The following is a 19,342-nucleotide window of genomic DNA, read 5'->3' on the forward strand; positions in this document are numbered from 1 at the left end:
TGTGAATATTAATAGAGATAAAAAATTTCAAATCAATAATCAAGGGCCTGCAATTAAAATACAGAATCTTTGTCTACTACTAATTTAGCAACATAATTTTGCTTTATTTGGCATTTTAAAAAGATTTCTACTCAATTTTGGCAAGGATGAGATTAAATGAGCATTTGCACATCTGTGGTAACTGTGTAAGTTGGTACAACATTTTCAGTTCACATCCTTAACTGTGTCATCTACACACACAAGGAAAAACACTGCAGTAATTGTTTTCACAGTAAAGATGTTGGGGGGGAGAGAAGGATATTTCAGGTACCATGAAGGACACAGGCTAAGTATACTATGATACACTCATAAAATTAATCAGCCATCAAGAATGTTTTTAACTTACCAATATCTTTATTTATTAGGTTTTAAATTTTATTTAAATTCTAGTTAGTTAACATATAGTGTAATACTAGTTTCAGAAATAGAATTTAGTGATTCATCCCTTACACGGAACACCCAGTGCTCATCAAAACAAGTGCTCACTTAAACAATGCTTTAAGTATTAAGGAGGGCACTTGTGATGAGAATTAGTTTTAAAAACCCATCTGACATGGAAAAATGCCTGCCTTGAGCATTAGGTGAAAAGAATACATAAAAATGAATATGCTACTACAGCTATCCATAAGAGGCACAGAAAATACACCAAAATTAGTTAATAGTGATTTCCTCTCCCTTATTTTTTTTTGAAGTCTTTAAAAAAATTTTTTTTTTTAACATTTATTTATTTTTAAGAGACAGAGAGAGACAGAGCATGAGCAGGGGAGGGGCAGAGAAAGAGGGAGACACAGAATCCGAAGCAGGCTCCAGGCTCCGAGCTGTCACCACAGAGCCCGACACAGGGCTCAAACTCACAAACCGTGAGATGATGCATGACCTGAGCCAAAGTCGGATCCTTAAACGACTGAGCCACCCAGGCGCCCCTTTTCTCCCTTTTTAAAATGTTCCACCTACTCCTCTGTATTACATTCCTAATGGAAAACTTTTGTAACAAGGAGCAGTTTTTATAGGAAGAATATTTCTAAGCCATATATCTTAATATCTGTTACATTAAAGAACATGAGTTATCAAAATATATAACAACATTTCAAAGAAATATATAGTTGAATGCCTTTCTCTGGACATTAGACTTAGCAGTGCTCTTTTAAACTTTAGAATGGGGATTAACAGGCACTGCTTGTCAAAATGCAGATTCCCATACTTCCAGGAATGAGCATCTTAAATAGGGAGCCCAGATAATTTTGATTAAAGGAGTCAGGGAAACAGACTGAGAACAATCAAAATACAGTTCATTTAATTTCTTCATTTACTTGGCCTTTTAGATGACTAAAATTTTATAATGTTTCTTCTTTAATCAAAATTATCTATAATGATGGCTTGAACCAGAAATACTACTGTTAACTGATGAATGACATTAAATCTGATTAAAACATGATTCAACAAGAAAAGCAAACACCAACCTATATATTAAAAAAAAAAAAAACAACTTAATTTTAAGACTCAAAATCTTAATGTCAACCTAAAAACAATCCCTAAGATGCTTTATACCAACCGACATTAAGAACCCGATACACTCCAGGGAAAATACGATACTCAAAAGGTTTGCAAAGGACAGCATTAATCCTGCAGCAACTTATATAAAGCACCAAGTGTACCCTGAAGACTAATTGCTAATGTCACACAAGTAACTTGAGTAAAACACTTAAGCTTATCTTTACTGAAATGCACAGAACAGGCAAGCACAAAAATCTTATTTTGTTAACACAATTGCAAGCTACCTTGTTTAAAATGGGAAATGATAAGAGCAAATTCTCAACCATCTTTCAAATTAGCTAAATCTGACTCTTACCAGAAAAGAGCTTTGCTGCTATACTGAATTGCAGAGTAAAAAGCACAACATGGGTGCCCCGAATATTTATAATCAAAGGGGTTCAACCAGGGCAGAAGTTCAAAGTAAGAATTAATCAAGTATTTAACCACTTAGCTGCCATCTTGTTCTCAACTACCCCTGATCTTTCTTTCCTCTTCACCCCAGACATTGGATCTTAAAACTAAATTCAACTGTAAAAATGCACTAATCATGTATGCTTAAAATTAACATTTTATTTATTTACAGATTTACTAGGCAAATTATATATACACTATACATACAAAGCACATTTACAAAACGAATTATCAAGCCCTCTGTGAAGTAGTTACACACAGACAGCATTACTGTCCAGCTGTCTCTACCACCATGTGAAATCCTCTGATTCTTAGGGGGTATGTCTCTCTCTTTTTTAATCTTAGCCCTATGGCCGGCTGACTTGGAATAACCAGGTAAATGTTTGTTGTAAGGAAACTGAGATTCAAAATGATCTATCAAGGTCAGAAAGCTCATTTGTGGCTGAAATTAGTTTAAAACTAGGCTAAGTACCATATTCTTTTTAGTGTAACAGCTGCCGTACTAAGTACTATGAGATAGATTTACGTTAAATATAGAAAGCGAATTTTCATTGTACACTAAACATATAAATTAAAACCATAATTGTAACTAGCTAGCTTTTTTACAAAATTGCCAAAATAAATTATACGTTTAATAGAGAGTTACTGATTTCAGAACTCTAACCTATCAGGAAAATAAGATGCTATCCCCATTAAACCCAGATCATTACTCTCCTGACTCTACATGGCACTTTAAATGTGTACTACTAAGACATTTATTAAACTATAATTAGTAGTGTGCGTTTCCCTGGAAATTCCTTTGAGGGTTGAAGTGGTCATTTTTATTTATTTTTATTTATTTAGATTTTTAAAAATTTTTGTTTGTTTGTTTGAGAGAGAGTGTGTGTGCATGCAGGAAAGGCGGAGAGGGAGAAAGAGAAAGAATCTTTTTTTTTTTTTTTTAATGTTTTTTTAACGTTTATTTATTTTTGAGACAGAGAGAGACAAAGCATGAACGGGGGAGGGGCAGAGAGAGAGGGAGACACAGAATTGGAAGCAGGCTCCAGGCTCTGAGCTGTCAGCCTAGAGCCCGACGCAGGGCTCGAACTCACGGACCGCGAGATCGTGACCTGAGCCGAAGTCGGACGCTCAACCGACTGAGCCACCCAGGCGCCCCAGAAAGAGAAAGAATCTTAAGCAGGCTTCATGCTCAGTGGGGACTCCAATGCAGGGCTCATTCCCACAACCCTGGGATCATGACCTGAGCCGAAACCAAGAGTCAGACACAACCACCTGAGCCACACAGGCACCCCTCATTTTTATGTCATCAGCTTAAACCATAATTTCTATTAGTTTACTGCTGATCAGTTATGTCAGCTTAATCACCAATCATTCAATTAAAATCTATTCTCAGGACTATGACAAGGTACTACAGAAATCTCACCATTATGTTTTACTGTAATTAGTACCACTTGTAACATAATAAACAATTCATAGTCTCCCATCATAAAAACTTTAGTTAAGAATGAACCACAAATCCTACTTCACATTTGATTCTCTGACATGCACTATTTATCATCTGCTTACCTCCACTCACCTCCCTATATTCAAAAGACTATGATCTATTTTCAAAGACTATATTAGGATAGAACATGTATGAGAAGCCAATGACTTTTTTTTAAGTCTACTAAATTAAACTGGGATATTACCCAGATTACATTTCTTACATATGTCAATCCAGACACTGTCCCTGTTACAAAACCAAAAAACTCCCAGTCTATGAAACTGTTTTGTGTTTGTCTGAATTATACTGCTCCACGATTAAGATACTGAAATTAAATCAGATAAAGAATTAAGTATATTAAAAAAACATGAATATACCAACTACTGAAAATATCATGTACCATTTTTCCATGAATTAGCTGTATGATTTAAGACAGTGGTGTGCTTTGTAGCTATAAAGTCTTATTTCTTTAAACTTCTACAGCATGTGGTTTATATATTTCTTATGCCATTTATCACTTAATGATGTAGTTAACTTGTATACTTTTTTCCTCCTCTACTACTCCCTTACAGTGTCTTCAACTACATTTACATTCTTCCCTTAAGTATCCATGGAATGAAAAGCCCCACCTTCAATTATACCATACATCTTAAATTCCTGCAAAATATATTCTCCCTTTTTTAAAAGTATACATTTAGTAGAACTGTTAAAAAAACAATTTGCCAATATGTCAAGAGCCACAAAATATTGAAATATTTTGCTACAGTAATCCTACTGCAGGGACTATAAACAAATCAATAAAGTACTGCCCTCTGCTTCCCAACACACATACACAAACCTTGTGTGTTTAAGGATCTTCACTGCCATGTTATTTGTAACAGGATAGGTAGGGATAATAACAAACTTATATCCATTAGTGAAGAAGCAGACTCCAAAAATTATGGTATATTCAGTCACGGATTAGAATATTATGCAGCCATTTAACACGATAGTTAAAATATTGAACAAAATTTCCATTCCATAAATTTTTACTACAGCATTATGAAACTGAACAGAACAAATCATTCACATATCAAATGAAAAACCAATGGCTAAAATTTGAGATAGGCACAGTTGAAATTATTATGCAACTGCCCAAAGTAAAGTAAAATATTGTAGATAAATATAGCAATATATTAATGAAAATTATCTCATTTGTAAGTATTTTATTTCTTTTTTTTTCAGTATGTCCTAATTTTCATGTATTTCAGGTGCTATTATGAAGTCTTTCTCAGAGAGGCAAGTCTTCCCTGATAACTCTAAAAAGATACCACCATGATTATTTCCTTTCTAGAAAACAACACAACCTGTAATTATTTTACATATTATTTACTTATTTGCCTATATCCCTAGATTAACATAAACTCCAGTAACCTTTCTATACAAATAACATAACTACTATAATTTATAACTCTAATAATACGGTATTTATATAGGAAGAACTACAGAATGAACTAAACCAAAGATTGGAAAGAGAACCAACCAAGCACATGTATTTTTAAAAATCAAGCTTGGGGCGCCTGGGTGGCGCAGTCGGTTAAGCGTCCGACTTCAGCCAGGTCACGATCTCGCGGTCCGTGAGTTCGAGCCCCGCGTCAGGCTCTGGGCTGATGGCTCGGAGCCTGGAGCCTGTTTCCGATTCTGTGTCTCTCTCTCTCTCTCTCTGCCCCTCCCCCGTTCATGCTCTGTCTCTCTCTGTCCCAAAAATAAATTAAAAACGTTGAAAAAAAATATATAAATAAATAAATAAATAAATAAATAAATAAATAAATAAAAATAAAAAAAAATAAAAATCAAGCTTGTAATAAATGGTCTGGGGAGAACTACTTAACCATTTAGAAAATAAAATAAACATCAAAGTCCTATCTCACATCAAAAAAATAAATAACCCTCATGGATTTAAAATTGCAGAATAAAAACTTAAACCTTTAGTCTATATACTTACATAAAATACAGTGAAACCCCCAGTAACCTCAAATCAATCAACCTCAAATCAAATCAATCAACCTCAAATCAAGAACAAAAGCCATAAGAAAAAAGATTGCATGGACAATATAAAATCAAACTAATACAAAGCGAAACACAGAAAAATTCTGGCAAAAAATGCCAACACCTAATAACAAAATAATAATAATAATAATAATAATAATAATAATAATACCCTGCAATACCTATATCTCATTAAAGAAGTAAATGAGTACAGCTTTTTAAATGAAACCAGAACATACCATTTACAAAAGAACCCATACCAAAGATAAATACTTTTAAAATATAAGTTAACCAGCAACAATAAAATACAGGTGAAAATAAGACACCAATTTTTAGGCACTGACAGTGTTGGCAGGACTCAGAGAAGGGGGCGTTGGCAACACTAGGTGAATGTGCAAAATGGTATACAAACTATTTTAGGGCAATTTGGTATTATGTATCAAAACCCTTAAAAAACTAGCAATTCAAATTTCCAAAGCTTTATTTTAATGAATTAATTGAAAATGTAAGAACAGAACTGTAACCATGTTTACCTGTAACTATCTTAATGTTGAACAAGGCAAATTATAGTATATCTCACCTATACAAGCCATTAAAATCTAGGGGCGCCTGGGTGGCTCGGTCGGTTGAGTGTCTGACTTCAGCTCAGGTCATGATCTCACGGTTCGTGAGTTCGAGCCCCGCGTCGGGCTCTGTGCTGACAGCTCAGAGCCTGGAGCCTGTTTCAGATTCTGTGTCTCCCTCTCTCTCTGCCCCTCCCCCGTTCATGCTCTGTCTCTCTCTGTCTCAAAAATAAATAAAACGTTAAAAAAAAAAAAATTAAAAAAAAAAATCTAGGACTCAACCATAGCTAGGTTATGACATCTAAATTCAAAAGATGATCACAATTCACAACTAATTTTAAAAGACATTCACATAACATCACATATACTAAACAAGAATACTGTATGTTTCTATGCTTGAGCTATCACTGAGTAACAGATTTTGGTAATATTTTCATTATGCTTTTCTGTATTTCGTAATTTCAATGAATGAAACATATTAACTTTATTACAAAAGCACCTTTTAAAACACACAGATGAAAAACCTAGAATGAATAAAAAAATTAAAATAGTGGATATGTGAAATTATCTGATTTTTCTCCCTAAAATTCCTCTGCTTTGGTTACATTATTTAAGTGAGATAAAATACACACACCATAAATTTCACCATTTTAAAGTGTACAATTCAGTGGTTCTTCTATATTCACAACATTGTATAATCGTCATTAGTTACTTTTATTACTAAAAATAAAATAAAAAAAGAGCTCTAGGAAGAAATTTTTGAAATATTACTCAAGGCAGTTTAAGTCTCCAACATATCGTAACTTTAGAATTAAACATAATACTACTGAATGCCCAATAACCTAGAAACAAAATGAGTCAATACCACCTTTCAGTTTCTGCAAATAACTCTGGATGTTATTACAATTCAAACATCAACAAGAAGAGGGAAAATGACAACTATGACAGACATTGTATATCCTATTACTGACTAAATACCTCCTAAATTTTTGCTAATAAGTCATACATAAAAAACGCATTCTGATATACTCTGAATCCCCAAAACAGCCAAAGCAGCATGTCAGAAGTTCTGTTCAACTGAAACAGAAGAAAAAAAAAAAAAAATAGAAATGCCATTCCTGCTACTAAAGACATTTGGTACAGGTCAAATGCATCATGCAAATCACAAATAAAGAAAACCTCAACCATAAAAATTGTGCAAAGCTCAAGATTATAGAAATGATAGAACTGTGTATTATCTTCTAAGAATTAAAAGTACAAACTTTCAGCTTTAAAATAAATAAGTCACAGGAATATAAAGTACAGCATAGGAAATATAGTTAATAATACTGTCATAACTTTGTATGGTAACAGATGGTAAGCGCATTTATCCTGGTAATATATAGAACTGTCAACTGTTGTACACCTGAAACTAATAACACCGTAGGTCAATTATACTTCAATTTTAAAAAAGAATTCAAAATAATAGATTTAATATCACTTGTTTTCAAAAATACTTTCTGGAAAAACAAAGCAATCTATAGTCTTTCTGAGTTCTACCTCCTTGGAGAATTCTAGTAAAATCAGGATTTTACAATTAACATTTTATTTCTCAGCACAGTCAAGTCTAATTAAGAAGCACATGAGAGAGGGGCGCCTGGGTGGCTCATCAGTTAAGGGTCCAACTTCGGCTCAGGCCATGATCTCATGGTTCATGGGTTTGAGCCCCGTTGTCGAGCTCTGTGCTGACAGCTCAGAGCCTGGAAACTGCTTCAGATTCTGTGTCTCCCTCTCTCTCTGCCTCTCCCCATCCCCCGCTTGTAAGCTTTCTCTCAAAAATAAACATTAAAGAAAAATAAATCTCTTAAAAAAAGAAGCACACAGAAGATACTCAAATTCCAAACCCAAATATGTTTGACACTTTGCTGAATTAGAGACCTAAGTGTCTTCATTATTTGATAGGTCTCACATTGAGTTTTAAACTAAATTTTTAAGTAAAGATTCCAATCTACTTATCCTAGCCAGTCTTCAAAGACTTAGCCAGTCTTCAAAATCTAGGCTAGTCTACATTTCCAGACTAATTTCCGACTATTATAAAGTCACATCTTAGGGGTCAGATCCTAAAGCCAATGTGCAGTACAAATTAATCTTGAAAACCCTCTATATCATCCATTAAGCACAATTACATATAAACTAACAACCTGCTTTTCTTTGTGCACTGAAATAGATACTTATTTCTTTGCAAATATAAAAAGTAACTAGCATACATACTAAGGCACCATATTGTCACTAGACTAACATACAGCAAGGTAAGATATTCGTACTATGAAAGGATGTGGAAGCTGAAAATGACCGGAGAAAAAGAAAATTCACCTCTCCCACTTCATGCCCACCCGAGGCCACACCCTCACCTCATTCCAGTGGAATGGCAGAAAAACACTGCTTACATATATGCATTTAAGTTCTCTAATACTCATTCATTCCTTCCCTGCTAACCCCTTTATTTCTTTGTCTCTTTCATTTTTTTAGGAAAAACAGAACATCCAAATAAGATCATCTAAGTTTAAGGCATACTGGATGCACTCTACTGAGCTCTGCGCTATATCCAATACCCCCAAAAGAGCCTCTACGTAGTACTTAAGAACGCAGCAGACTGAGAAGTAAGAACCAAAACCAGACAGGGTTTGGTTTTACCATGTGCTTACCAATGTGACCATGGGCAAGTAACCTAATCTCTCCATGCCTCAGCTTCTCTATCTCTAAAATAGGGATAACAATAATACCTACTTCATTCGGTTTTTGTGAAGGACTGCGTGGGTTAGGTACATACTCAGAACACTGCCTGATGCATAATAGGTTATGGAGGTATTGGTTATTATTTTCCCAAATGGACCGTTCACTCAATTCTATTCTTTAAAAACCTGCCCTAATACCTCTTCCTCAAATAAGGCAGTAATAACCTTCAACCAGAGACAAGTTCTCCTATACCCTTACACTTCTATGTTCCTTAATTTTTGTATGACTCCACTGACTCATGTATACTTCCTAGAAATGTTACTTACCTTTTTATGTGTGCTTATGTTGTCACATAAGTTATAAACTCCTTTTAACACATGGGAATACACACTATGCCTCCCTGATACAAAAGTCACTTAAATAAGGACTCAATAAATATTGTTTATGAGGCAAGGTTACTGGATAAAGGCTGTCCAACACAAGACAGAGTTTCATAAAGAAATCAACTTTTAAATACAGATTTTCAGTTTGTATTAATGTACAAGTCTTCAGCCAAGAATTGTTATAAAAGCTACAACTACTCTGAGTTTAAGTCTCAAAAATCAGGAGTTAGCTTATAAGGAAGGGTTTGTAGTCTCTAAGTTAAGAATATAAAGCAAGGTTAGCTTTAGCTTTCTGTGACTTGCAAACAATGCTGTTAGATTTGGCCTAAAGTCAGAAAACCAACCATTTCTTAGACACTTACTTAAAAGGTGTTAGACACTGCAACTATGTACATGAAAAGATTTAGTCCTTTCACTCAACAAGTCTATAGAGGGACAGCTAATTAAACAATAATATTCAAGGTACAGCAGGAAAAACAGAGTAAGGATACTGACACCCATTCTTCTTTAACCTCAGTTAAAGTCTTTTTTGTTAAAAATTTTTTTAACATTTATTGATTTTTTTGAGAGACAGAGAGAGACAGCACAAGCAGGGAACGGAGGGAGGGAGGCGGAGAGAGACAGAGAGAGAGACAGAGAGAATCTGAGGCAGGTTCCAGGCTCTGAGCTGTCGGCACAGAGCCTGATGCAGGGCTTGAACCCATGAACTGTGAGATCATGACCTGAGCCGAAGTCGGATGCTCAACCGACTAAGCCACCCAGTTGCCCCATAATCTCAGTTAAAGTCTTAACAAAGAAGAGAAAAAACAAAAGCTGTAGTTCAATAAAGGACTGACCAGAAAAACTAATAAATAAGATATATTCAGAGATTGCACAGTTTCTCTAAAAATCATTTCAGCTGCCTTAAATTTTTTTCATCTGGAAAAATGTCAGAGATTTTAAATCAAATATCTGGCCTTGACCCCCACATATTATTCCACTAAGTATATATTCAAGAAGTTATTCTTTAAAATTTCAATATCAAATTTTGCTTGAATTGTTATAATTCTCCTAACAGATGTAGGAACTTCTCTTACAAATTAAAAAATGAGATTATATTTGTTTATAAATAGTTTGTCATGTAAGATCACAAGCTTTACATACGTAAAGGTAAGATGGAGTACTTCTTCACACGTAACGATCATGTTAACCACTCTACAAAAGAAAAGGTATGTTCTATACATTTTATCCATGTATCTACTACCTCTGCTTCACAGCTGCAATTTGCAAACTGGGTATACTATACTTCTACTCAACCAGAGACAGGCAAGTTAACCAACTCTAGCAAACATCAAGTTTGCAAACTTTGTTACCAAGTTTTCCCTATTGAAACTAACACAACGCAGATATTTCCAAACAACCACAAAGTGACCATCAGGTAAAATACTCTGATCAACTGAGAAAACATTCTTCTTTTCAGTGAAGGAGGATTTCATAGCTAATTCAATTAATCTAATTCAACACCCAAAGAAAAATACCAGGAGTTGAGTGTAATTAGCAAAAATTAATGAACACTACATAAAGACCCAGCATCAATTCAATTTTCTTTGTCAAGGACAGTGACTCCATTACCCTGCCTTTCACCTTCTTAAAACATATAGAGAAATACAACAGTTTCATCATCCTTAGGATTTAGGTTCTAAAGTCAGCCTATATGAGGTGAAAATATTATACAGTCCTTTAAGACTACTAATCTTTATATACAACATGCTGTTTCTTCAAATTTAACAATGATGGTACCAACATACTGTCAAATAACCCCTAACAGTCTCTTAAAATGGACTTCAGGCAGAGTATGGTGTTCATAGGATCAAACACATAAGAAAAATGAGGCTAAATTAAAGAACAGAGACAGCCATATTTCACTCGCTATCAGAGTTTATACTCCTTGAATAAATTTCCAGGGTAATCACTTGCATGACTACAAACCTCTACCTGGTCCCCCAACTTCTTTTTCAAATTCAGAGCACACATGTTTAAGTTAAATGCTCATGTTATATGACTCCACTACGGTATATAAGCCAGAGAATAAAATTATCCTGGAGTAATGAGGAACCACTAGACACTATTTGCTTTTGTAGCATTACCAACTGAAGAGAACTTCTTGACAGGGTTCTATTCCTCCACCACCCCCACCACTTTTCAACTTTTAGTTTCTAAAATTGTGCCACCTTAAAAAAAAGAGGTAAGAAAATATATAAATCCTATTATGCCACAGAGTTAAATTTTAAAATGTATTCACATAATAAAATATACCACGATTCCTGCAGTTACTTAGGCTACTGTCTTCTTAAATTCATTCAGAGTTGATTAATAACTTAAAACTCAGATCAAAATCTAATTTTAGTAAAAAACAAACAAACAAACAAAAAAAAAACATATCTTACCCACAACCATAAGTGTGAATTCAAACCCTCTCTTCACTGATTTTCTGTACACTTGATTTGGGAGATTTGCAAATCCCACATAGCCTTCAAGGTTCTTCTGTTGCTAAGAAAAACAAAAAGGGCCAAGTTATTAATGTATCAGCAAAACTCTTCTGTCACACATTTCAAATTCCCTTCAATAACCTATTTTAGAAAACTACACAAACTATTATTCATGGCAAATCAAACTGATTTTATTATAGTGTTGCCAATAAAATAATTGCAGCAACAGACAAAATGAATTGAGTATGAGTTGATTTGACAGCGGTCAATTATAAAAACCCAAAGAAAATAAAAACCAATGAAATCTGCCTCAGAGCAAAGATTTCAATTTACAGTAAGTCCGTAAGAAGATTCTGACTAATAAACTAAAAACATAATGAAGGGTTTTTCACAATAAAAAAAATTCACATCCCCTTAATACTATATTAAGAACGCTTTCAATGATCCCTTTTGCTCATACTAATTACCACAGGTATGAATACCTTGAAATTTGTTTTCTTACTCATGAAACAAAATCAAATGTTGAGTTTAAACAATTTTTTCATATTCCTGAAGGCTCTAGTGATCAATTCAATCAGTAAACAATATCTTTCAAGCTATTATACCAGGTCCAATTATGCCACTTCAGCATTTCAGATGACCCTGTTGCCTCCCTCACCAGGGACATCTGGATTTATCCAGATTTTAAAGAAAATCAGAATTCGTTTTCTGCATGGTTTTTGATTCTTTGATGACATCAACAATAGCTCCATGAGTAATTCAAAGAAACCTATTTTTAAATTGGTGTAGTAAATTAATCTGACTTTTAACTTACCCAATGCTGAGAAAAACTGTCCATAGTTCAGACCATCTGAGTCAGTAGCCTGTTAATTTTACCTAGAGGTAGGTCTTATTCATCATTAAAATACAATGGCAAAATATTCCTAAGAGGTACATATTTCTCTTAAATGTTTTTGACACAATTTCTCATTAAAAAAAAAAAAAAAAAAAAAAGACTCCTATGAGATCAACGCAGCAATTTAACACAGGTGGATTTAGCAAATAGTTATCTGCATTCCTCACTAGCATCACAGATGTAACAAAATATTCCATCCATCACCTTATACCCTTTTTTCATTCATATAATCTTTAAGCCAAATGTTGAGAAGATAACCAAACCAATTAAATGGAAAAACTAATTTTAAATATACCAATTAGGATACTGTTCAGAGTACAGTATTTTAAAATCAAATATTTGAAAGCCTACTATGTGTAAAGCTTAAAAATAATGTATTAAATTTAAGGCTTCATTGGCTATTTCATTCAACTGTAAGTTAAATTTAAGTTAATTTAGACTGAAAACATATCTGTATAAATTATCTCATATACTCACAGCTACTTTGTAAAGAACACATTTCCATCATTCCAGTGTTCCAGATTCCAACAGAACAGATCCACAGAGGAACAGTAAGTGAGGAATTCCAAGAATTGTACATGACACATTCAGTCCAAACAGGAATGGCAAATCCATTGGAACATAGCAAAAAATAGAGGGAAAAATAAAAGTTACTTACATGGAACTCAACAAAGTAGAATTACAAATAAAATGAGGACAGACTTTTCTCTACACATGTCAAAGTAATAATTTTTTGTGTGTGTGGGATATAAGGCCCAGTGAGTTTTAATCCATTTTCAGCAGTTCTGACAAAATATGGAACAAAAACCTCTTATCTTTTTATAAAACCCAATTACTATGCTCTACACCTGAAGTTTTAAAAGAAATGGTAGAAAAGCTGTAAAGTATAAAGTTTCAGCAAGATGTGTGTGTGTGTGTGCGTGTGTGCGTGCGTGTGTGTGTGTGTGTGTGTGTGTGTGTACACACAAAAGGCAAAGACACACACAGACAAAAGGCAAAGAAAAAACACCACAGGGGTGTTAGGGGGTCTTAGGGGGACTAGGCCTAGGACAGTTTTTGGCAGACAGTACAACACTGGGATTGAATTAAGGGGGAAAAGATTTCTAGGCAAAGGGACCCTAAAGTGGAGATGAATTTTGTATTTTTAGGACCTAAAAGAAGGTACATGTGTACACACACACACACACACCCGGGACCAAGTTTAAATCCCATGAAGAAAAAAAAATGTAACTTTCATACAATTTTGCTTTGTCAATCACTGAATTAAGACAGCCCAGATCAGATAAATTCAAATGTTTTAGGTAAAAATCTTTATATAGTGCTGTATTTCAAGTTCTATTGATTAAAGTTCAGAACTAGAAGAAATACAGACATGTGGATACAGGAAAGGAAGCTAAAGATAGCAAGCAACAAATGGGAGGATGAAGTTAATGTGAGCTGTGAAAACTGAAAGGCAACTAATGAAGCATAGAAAAGAAAGTAGACTAACCTTAGACAACATGTCTGGGAAACTGAACCTCTATATTCTATATTAACACAAATCTATGAGTTATATCACAACCTGGAACAGATGATGGTGATTATTCAAATGTCAACTTCACAGAGAGGTGTGCCCTGACCACCCTTATCTAAAATTACAACTCCATTCTCCTCAGTACTTTGCTGCAAGCTTTATGTTTCTCTCCTTAGCACTTTTTTTGCCATCTAATATACATTTTACTCATCCTGTTTATTGCAATCTCCATCCTACCCCACCTCCAACTACAATGTTAGCTCCATCAAGATAAAGATTAAATAAATTACATAAATTGTGGCATCAAAAAAGAAGAAGCCATGTGGGAGAGTAGAAAAAGTTTCAGGGAGAGTATTTTAGGTTGCATATGCAAGGAATGCTCCAGACAAAAGGCAAAGAAAAAACACCACAGAGTCCCCTGTGTCTTAGGAGGACTAGGCCTAGGACAGTCTTTGGCTGACAGTACAATACTGGGATTGAATTAAGATAAGGGGGGAAGAGTTCTAGGTGAAGGGGTAGACCCCAAAGTGGAGATGAATTTGGTACTTTCAGGACCAAAAAGAAGGTACATGAACTACAATGAAGTGAAGTGGTGGATTAGGGGGATAAGTGATAGAAAACGAGGTCATGGAGGCAGGCAGAGCCAGACCATGTGGGACCCAGCCAAAGTAAGAAATTTGGATGTTATTTTAGGCATGATGGGAAGCCACTGGAGGGTTGTACACAGGCAAATGACCTGACCTGATTTGTATTTTAAAGATAGCTCTTACAGCTAAGAGAAGGAGTGGAAATAAGAAAACTAGTAAGGAGCCTACTGCCAACAGTCCAAGAAAGAGGGTATACTGAATTTAGACAGTGTGGACACAAGAAGAGGCAAGAAGGATTCAGAATATATTTTGCAGGTAAAACTGCCAGGACATTGCTAATGCACTGGATATGACTGAAGGAAAAGCAGACCAAGATAACTCCTAGGTTTTTGGCTTAAATAACTCAATGGAGTGATATCTCTAAGGGAAAATAGGAACAATAAGGGGAATGGGAGAGTGGACAATGAAGGACAATATCGTCAAAATCAAAAACAGCTTTGAATATGTTAAGTCTGATGTGTCTACTATATATTCAAGAAGAAATATCCAGGAGGCAGCTAAATACCTAAGTCCAGAAACTGCAAGGTTAGTTGGTGCTGAAAATACAGATTAAGGAATTATAAGCTTAAAGGCAGTGTTAGGAGAGGACTGGATTCTCAAGGAGAAACTATAGATAAAAAAGGGGTCTAGACAGAGTCCTGGAGCACTCCAACATTGAGATGTCAGGCTGAGAAAGAGTGAGAAAGGTCAGTCAGTGAGAAGAACACCAGCACTGGCTCAAGGTCATTCAACTGTATTAAATGCCATTGAAGAGTCAAATGAAATACTAAAACATAACCATAAAAATAAGGAGGTTACGGGTAACTTTAGTTAGGAGCAATCACAGTAACTTAGTGAGGAAGAAGAGTGAGTAGGTTGAGGGTAAACAATTCTTTGCACAGAACTATAACATTTTAAATAATTATATATTTTATTTTAAAATTAAACACATTACTTATCAGTCCCCCTATAATTCTTTCCCAGAGGGAAAAAACCATGTCATTCTCATCTCTATATTCCTAGCAAAGTGCGGATACATGGGAGACATTTTAAAAAGCTAAATGACTAAAATATATACTTTTAGGAAAATTCCTTCTGAGGAAAAAATTGTGTCCAAAGACGACAAAAAAAAAAAAAAAAAAAAAAAAAAAAAAAAAAAAAAAAAAAGACTTAGGGAATATACTAATAATATAACATTGGTTGACTAAAACAGATTTTTCACATTTCATAAGAATCTTTCCTTATCCCAAATTCTAAAATCAGCCACAGTCTGTAATTCAGAAGCCTTAACCACCCACTGATTCTTTTCCTGGGCAAATAGAATGTTCACAGTACCAGTGTGAAACATGATCTCTGGATAAGAAACATTATTTATAGATGTGATATAACTGTGACACTTGTAAGCATGTGAATATAGATAAAAGCATATTCTCACCTAAGCATCTACCAAAATACCATAAGGTCTTAAAAGTATTACTTGATTTGAAACATCAGTTATATAACAAGAAACAATTATCAAGTCATCTTTTCTAAAGGAATATATTTACAAAAATCTTTTAGTTTACTATGCCAAATCTCTACATCAAAATTCATATTTAAGAAAATCAAACCACAATAATTCATTGCTTATTGTTTCACTGCCTGTGGAAAAATCAACTTAAATACAATATCCAGTAATCTCAGTGTTTAACTGAACCTTATTTCTAGAAATCAATTATATTTTTAAAGAACAAGATGCTTTCAAAACAGGTTCCAACTGATAGATTATTGGAACCCTTAAGAATTCTTCACATTCTCTTGCCATTTGTTCCAATTCCAAAGAATAAAGTTATGAAAATCTTGGCACCTGAAATCCATTATCATTTTTAAAGGTCTGAATATTAATATGGGTTTTAATAAATTTTCCAAAAGAGAAAAGCAGCAATTTATTTTGAAAACTGCCAAATGTACATTTCCATAACAACAATAAAATTGAGCAAGGGGAGTTACAGCAGAAAAGAAGCCTTATAAAAATCAGAATTTGAGGAAAATTAAAACATATCCCTGCTAAGATGTGCTACAAACCTTCAGCTTTCCTCATCTTTACAAAATAAGACATTCAGCCCCAAATTACCTTCGTATCACCAGAATTCTATTTCTCCCTCTAAATAACTGCAATTAAAAAAAAAAATCAGACTACAAAGATTCAAAGTTTGTATCTTTAAATTTCAAAGATAAACATTTGATCTTTCTAAACAACTTCAAGTTCAATTTGTAGCCTTTGGAATTTAAAACAGGTATAATATTGTTTTACACACTGACAAAAAACAAAGTTTCTTTCTTCTAAAGTTAAAGCAATTCTAAATACAAAAAACTACACACTACAAAAGGAAAAGATATTGATAAATAATTTCACTCGTCTGCTCCTTAGTATTCCTATCAAAAGCCTTACATTAAACACATAGATATAACTGTCCAGCACTTGCTTAGTCTTACATGACCCAATGGAAAAATTAAAGAATTTCACTATTTAAATGTTTTAAATATTTTAAATATAACTGGTATAAAAATATCTAGATTCCAGATTTAATATAACAAGAACACTAAAATGTTACAAGATTACATGGGCATGTCCTAAATGTTGGTTTTAATGTCCCCTCTCCCCAGTTTTTTTAATGTTCATTTATTTTTAAGAGACAGAGAGGGAAAGAATGCAATCAGAGAAGGGGTAGAGACAGAAGGAGACAGAGAATCCAAAGCAAGTTCTCCACCGTCAGCAAAAAAAGCCTGACATGGGGCTCAAACCCATGACTGTGAGATCATGACCTGAGCCAAAGTCAGATGCTCAACCAACTGAGCAACCCAGGCACCACCCTCCCCATATTTTTTAAAGGTTCATGTCTTAGTTTGCCTGCCCCCAGCTCCTCTCTTTTTAGTGAGATGAGCAATTATGTCCCTGATGAAACCAACTTTTATTTTCTCTATTCTGGATTCCTAATTAATCTGCTTAAAATATTTTAATATTTAATTCTATGAACACATGTAAGAATGAGATAACTTAAAATTTAAAACAATTTTTTCTTTACCCTGAACTTGGAATTTACATATCTACTTATAGAATTACTGACCACATTCTCATTCAATCAACAGTCACCTGACCCTCACAACGTATGTAGTAACAATTAGGTATGTAAAAGTTAATAAAAACAAGGCCCCTGCTTATGAAACTAAGAATTTAAGGTCAGGTAAGTTAGAAGGCAATTTTAATAACACAGTGATAAAATACTATGATGTAGGCAAGCATGAAGGATGGCTATGAGAATGAAAAAGGTTGGGGGGAGGGGTGCTTGGTCAATTCTGAGGTCACATCCTTCAGATAAATCCTGAAGGACTAGTAGTCCTTAGTATGATGTGAAATGTAGGTAGGGCTGGAATATATGGGTCTCAAAGCAAAGGCCTGAGTAACTGCAAAGGCTCAAAACCAAGAGGAGAGCATGGTCCTCTATGAGAACTACAAACGATTTAACACATCTCATTTTCTTTTTTTTTTTTTTAAATTTTTTTTTTTCAACATTTTTTATTTATTTTTGGGACAGAGAGAGACAGAGCATGAACGGGGGAGGGGCAGAGAGAGAGGGAGACACAGAATCAGAAACAGGCTCCAGGCTCCGAGCCATCAGCCCAGAGCCTGACGCGGGGCTCGAACTCACGGACCGCGAGATCGTGACCTGGCTGAAGTCGGACGCCCAACCGACTGCGCCACCCAGGCGCCCCTAACACATCTCATTTTCAAGGTCTGGGAGCTACAGCAGAGGAAAATTGAAAAGCCAGATCATGAAGGATTTTGTTAACCATGCTAAGGAACTTAGACTTCATCTTGAAAGCTTATGGAGAACATTAAAGGACTTGAAGCATAAGAATGCACAATCACATTAATTCACATGAAGAATCACATTCTTATTTTAGAAAATTACCGCTAACAAGAATATTGAAGATGAACTGGCAGAGTTCTCAGAATGATTGCAATCCCAAAAGCTGGTGCAGTAGCCCAGGGAAAAAATTAGGACTTAAGCCAAGAAAGAAGCAGAGAAGACGAAGAGAAATAGAAACTACAATTCTAATGTCTATTAAGGTAGCCACTAGCTACAAATGGCTGTCAAAAACTTGAAATTTAGCTAGCCTGAATTGAGATGTGCTTTAAGTGCAAAATACACACCAGATTTTGAAGACAGTATGAAACAAATAAGGAAAAATATCTTAATTTTTACAGTGACTACATGCTGAAATAAAATTTTAGACAATATTGGGTGATACGATATATATACTAAAGCTAATTGCACCTGTTTCTTTTTACTTTTTAAATGTGGCTACTAGAAAAACTTAAACTACATATATGGCTTGCATTAATTTCTACTGGACAATGTTGGTTAGATATTAATGAGATGAATTTACTGTAACTAACTTGGGGGATATAAAGATTCAGGTTTCTAAGTTTAGTTTTGAACAACTGGATTAATAGTGGTTACCAATCACTAAGAGCAGGAATCATCTGAGTTTAAGGTGCTAACTGGACTTTAGGGATACAAATGTCTAGTATGCAGCTTGCATATATAAAAGTTAGAAGTTCTAGAAATGTCTAGGCTACACAGATATTAACATTTTAAGCCACCAACATTTAGAGGCCCTTGGGTGGCTCAGTCAGTTAA

General features: G+C 34.5%; 1 protein-coding gene and 1 long non-coding RNA gene across 6 annotated transcripts in view; one reads left to right on the forward strand and one right to left on the reverse strand.

The window, feature by feature from the left end:
* The window catches only part of SEPTIN7 (septin 7), a 118,863-nt gene that overhangs the window by 73,584 nt on the left and 25,937 nt on the right, over positions 1 to 19,342 (reverse strand). For 2 of the 5 annotated variants that reach the window (XM_058724597.1, XM_058724600.1), the window contains exon 2: positions 11,582 to 11,684. The exons of 1 other annotated variant lie outside the window; for it this stretch is intronic. In XM_058724597.1, coding sequence (XP_058580580.1) covers positions 11,582 to 11,684 — 103 coding nt within the window. Of the gene's footprint in view, positions 1 to 11,581; positions 11,685 to 12,437; positions 12,477 to 12,995; positions 13,012 to 19,342 lie in introns of those variants that run through there. 2 more of the 5 variants (XM_058724602.1, XM_058724599.1) reach the window with 2 other exon arrangements.
* The window catches only part of LOC131509141 (uncharacterized), a 36,257-nt gene continuing 28,494 nt past the window's right edge, over positions 11,580 to 19,342 (forward strand). Inside the window, exon 1 of the long non-coding RNA XR_009260313.1 lies at positions 11,580 to 11,680. This is a non-coding gene — a long non-coding RNA (uncharacterized LOC131509141). The remainder of the gene's footprint in view (positions 11,681 to 19,342) is intronic.

Source organism: Neofelis nebulosa, chromosome 4 (assembly GCF_028018385.1).
Source record: "Neofelis nebulosa isolate mNeoNeb1 chromosome 4, mNeoNeb1.pri, whole genome shotgun sequence".
NCBI lineage: Eukaryota > Metazoa > Chordata > Mammalia > Carnivora > Felidae > Neofelis > Neofelis nebulosa.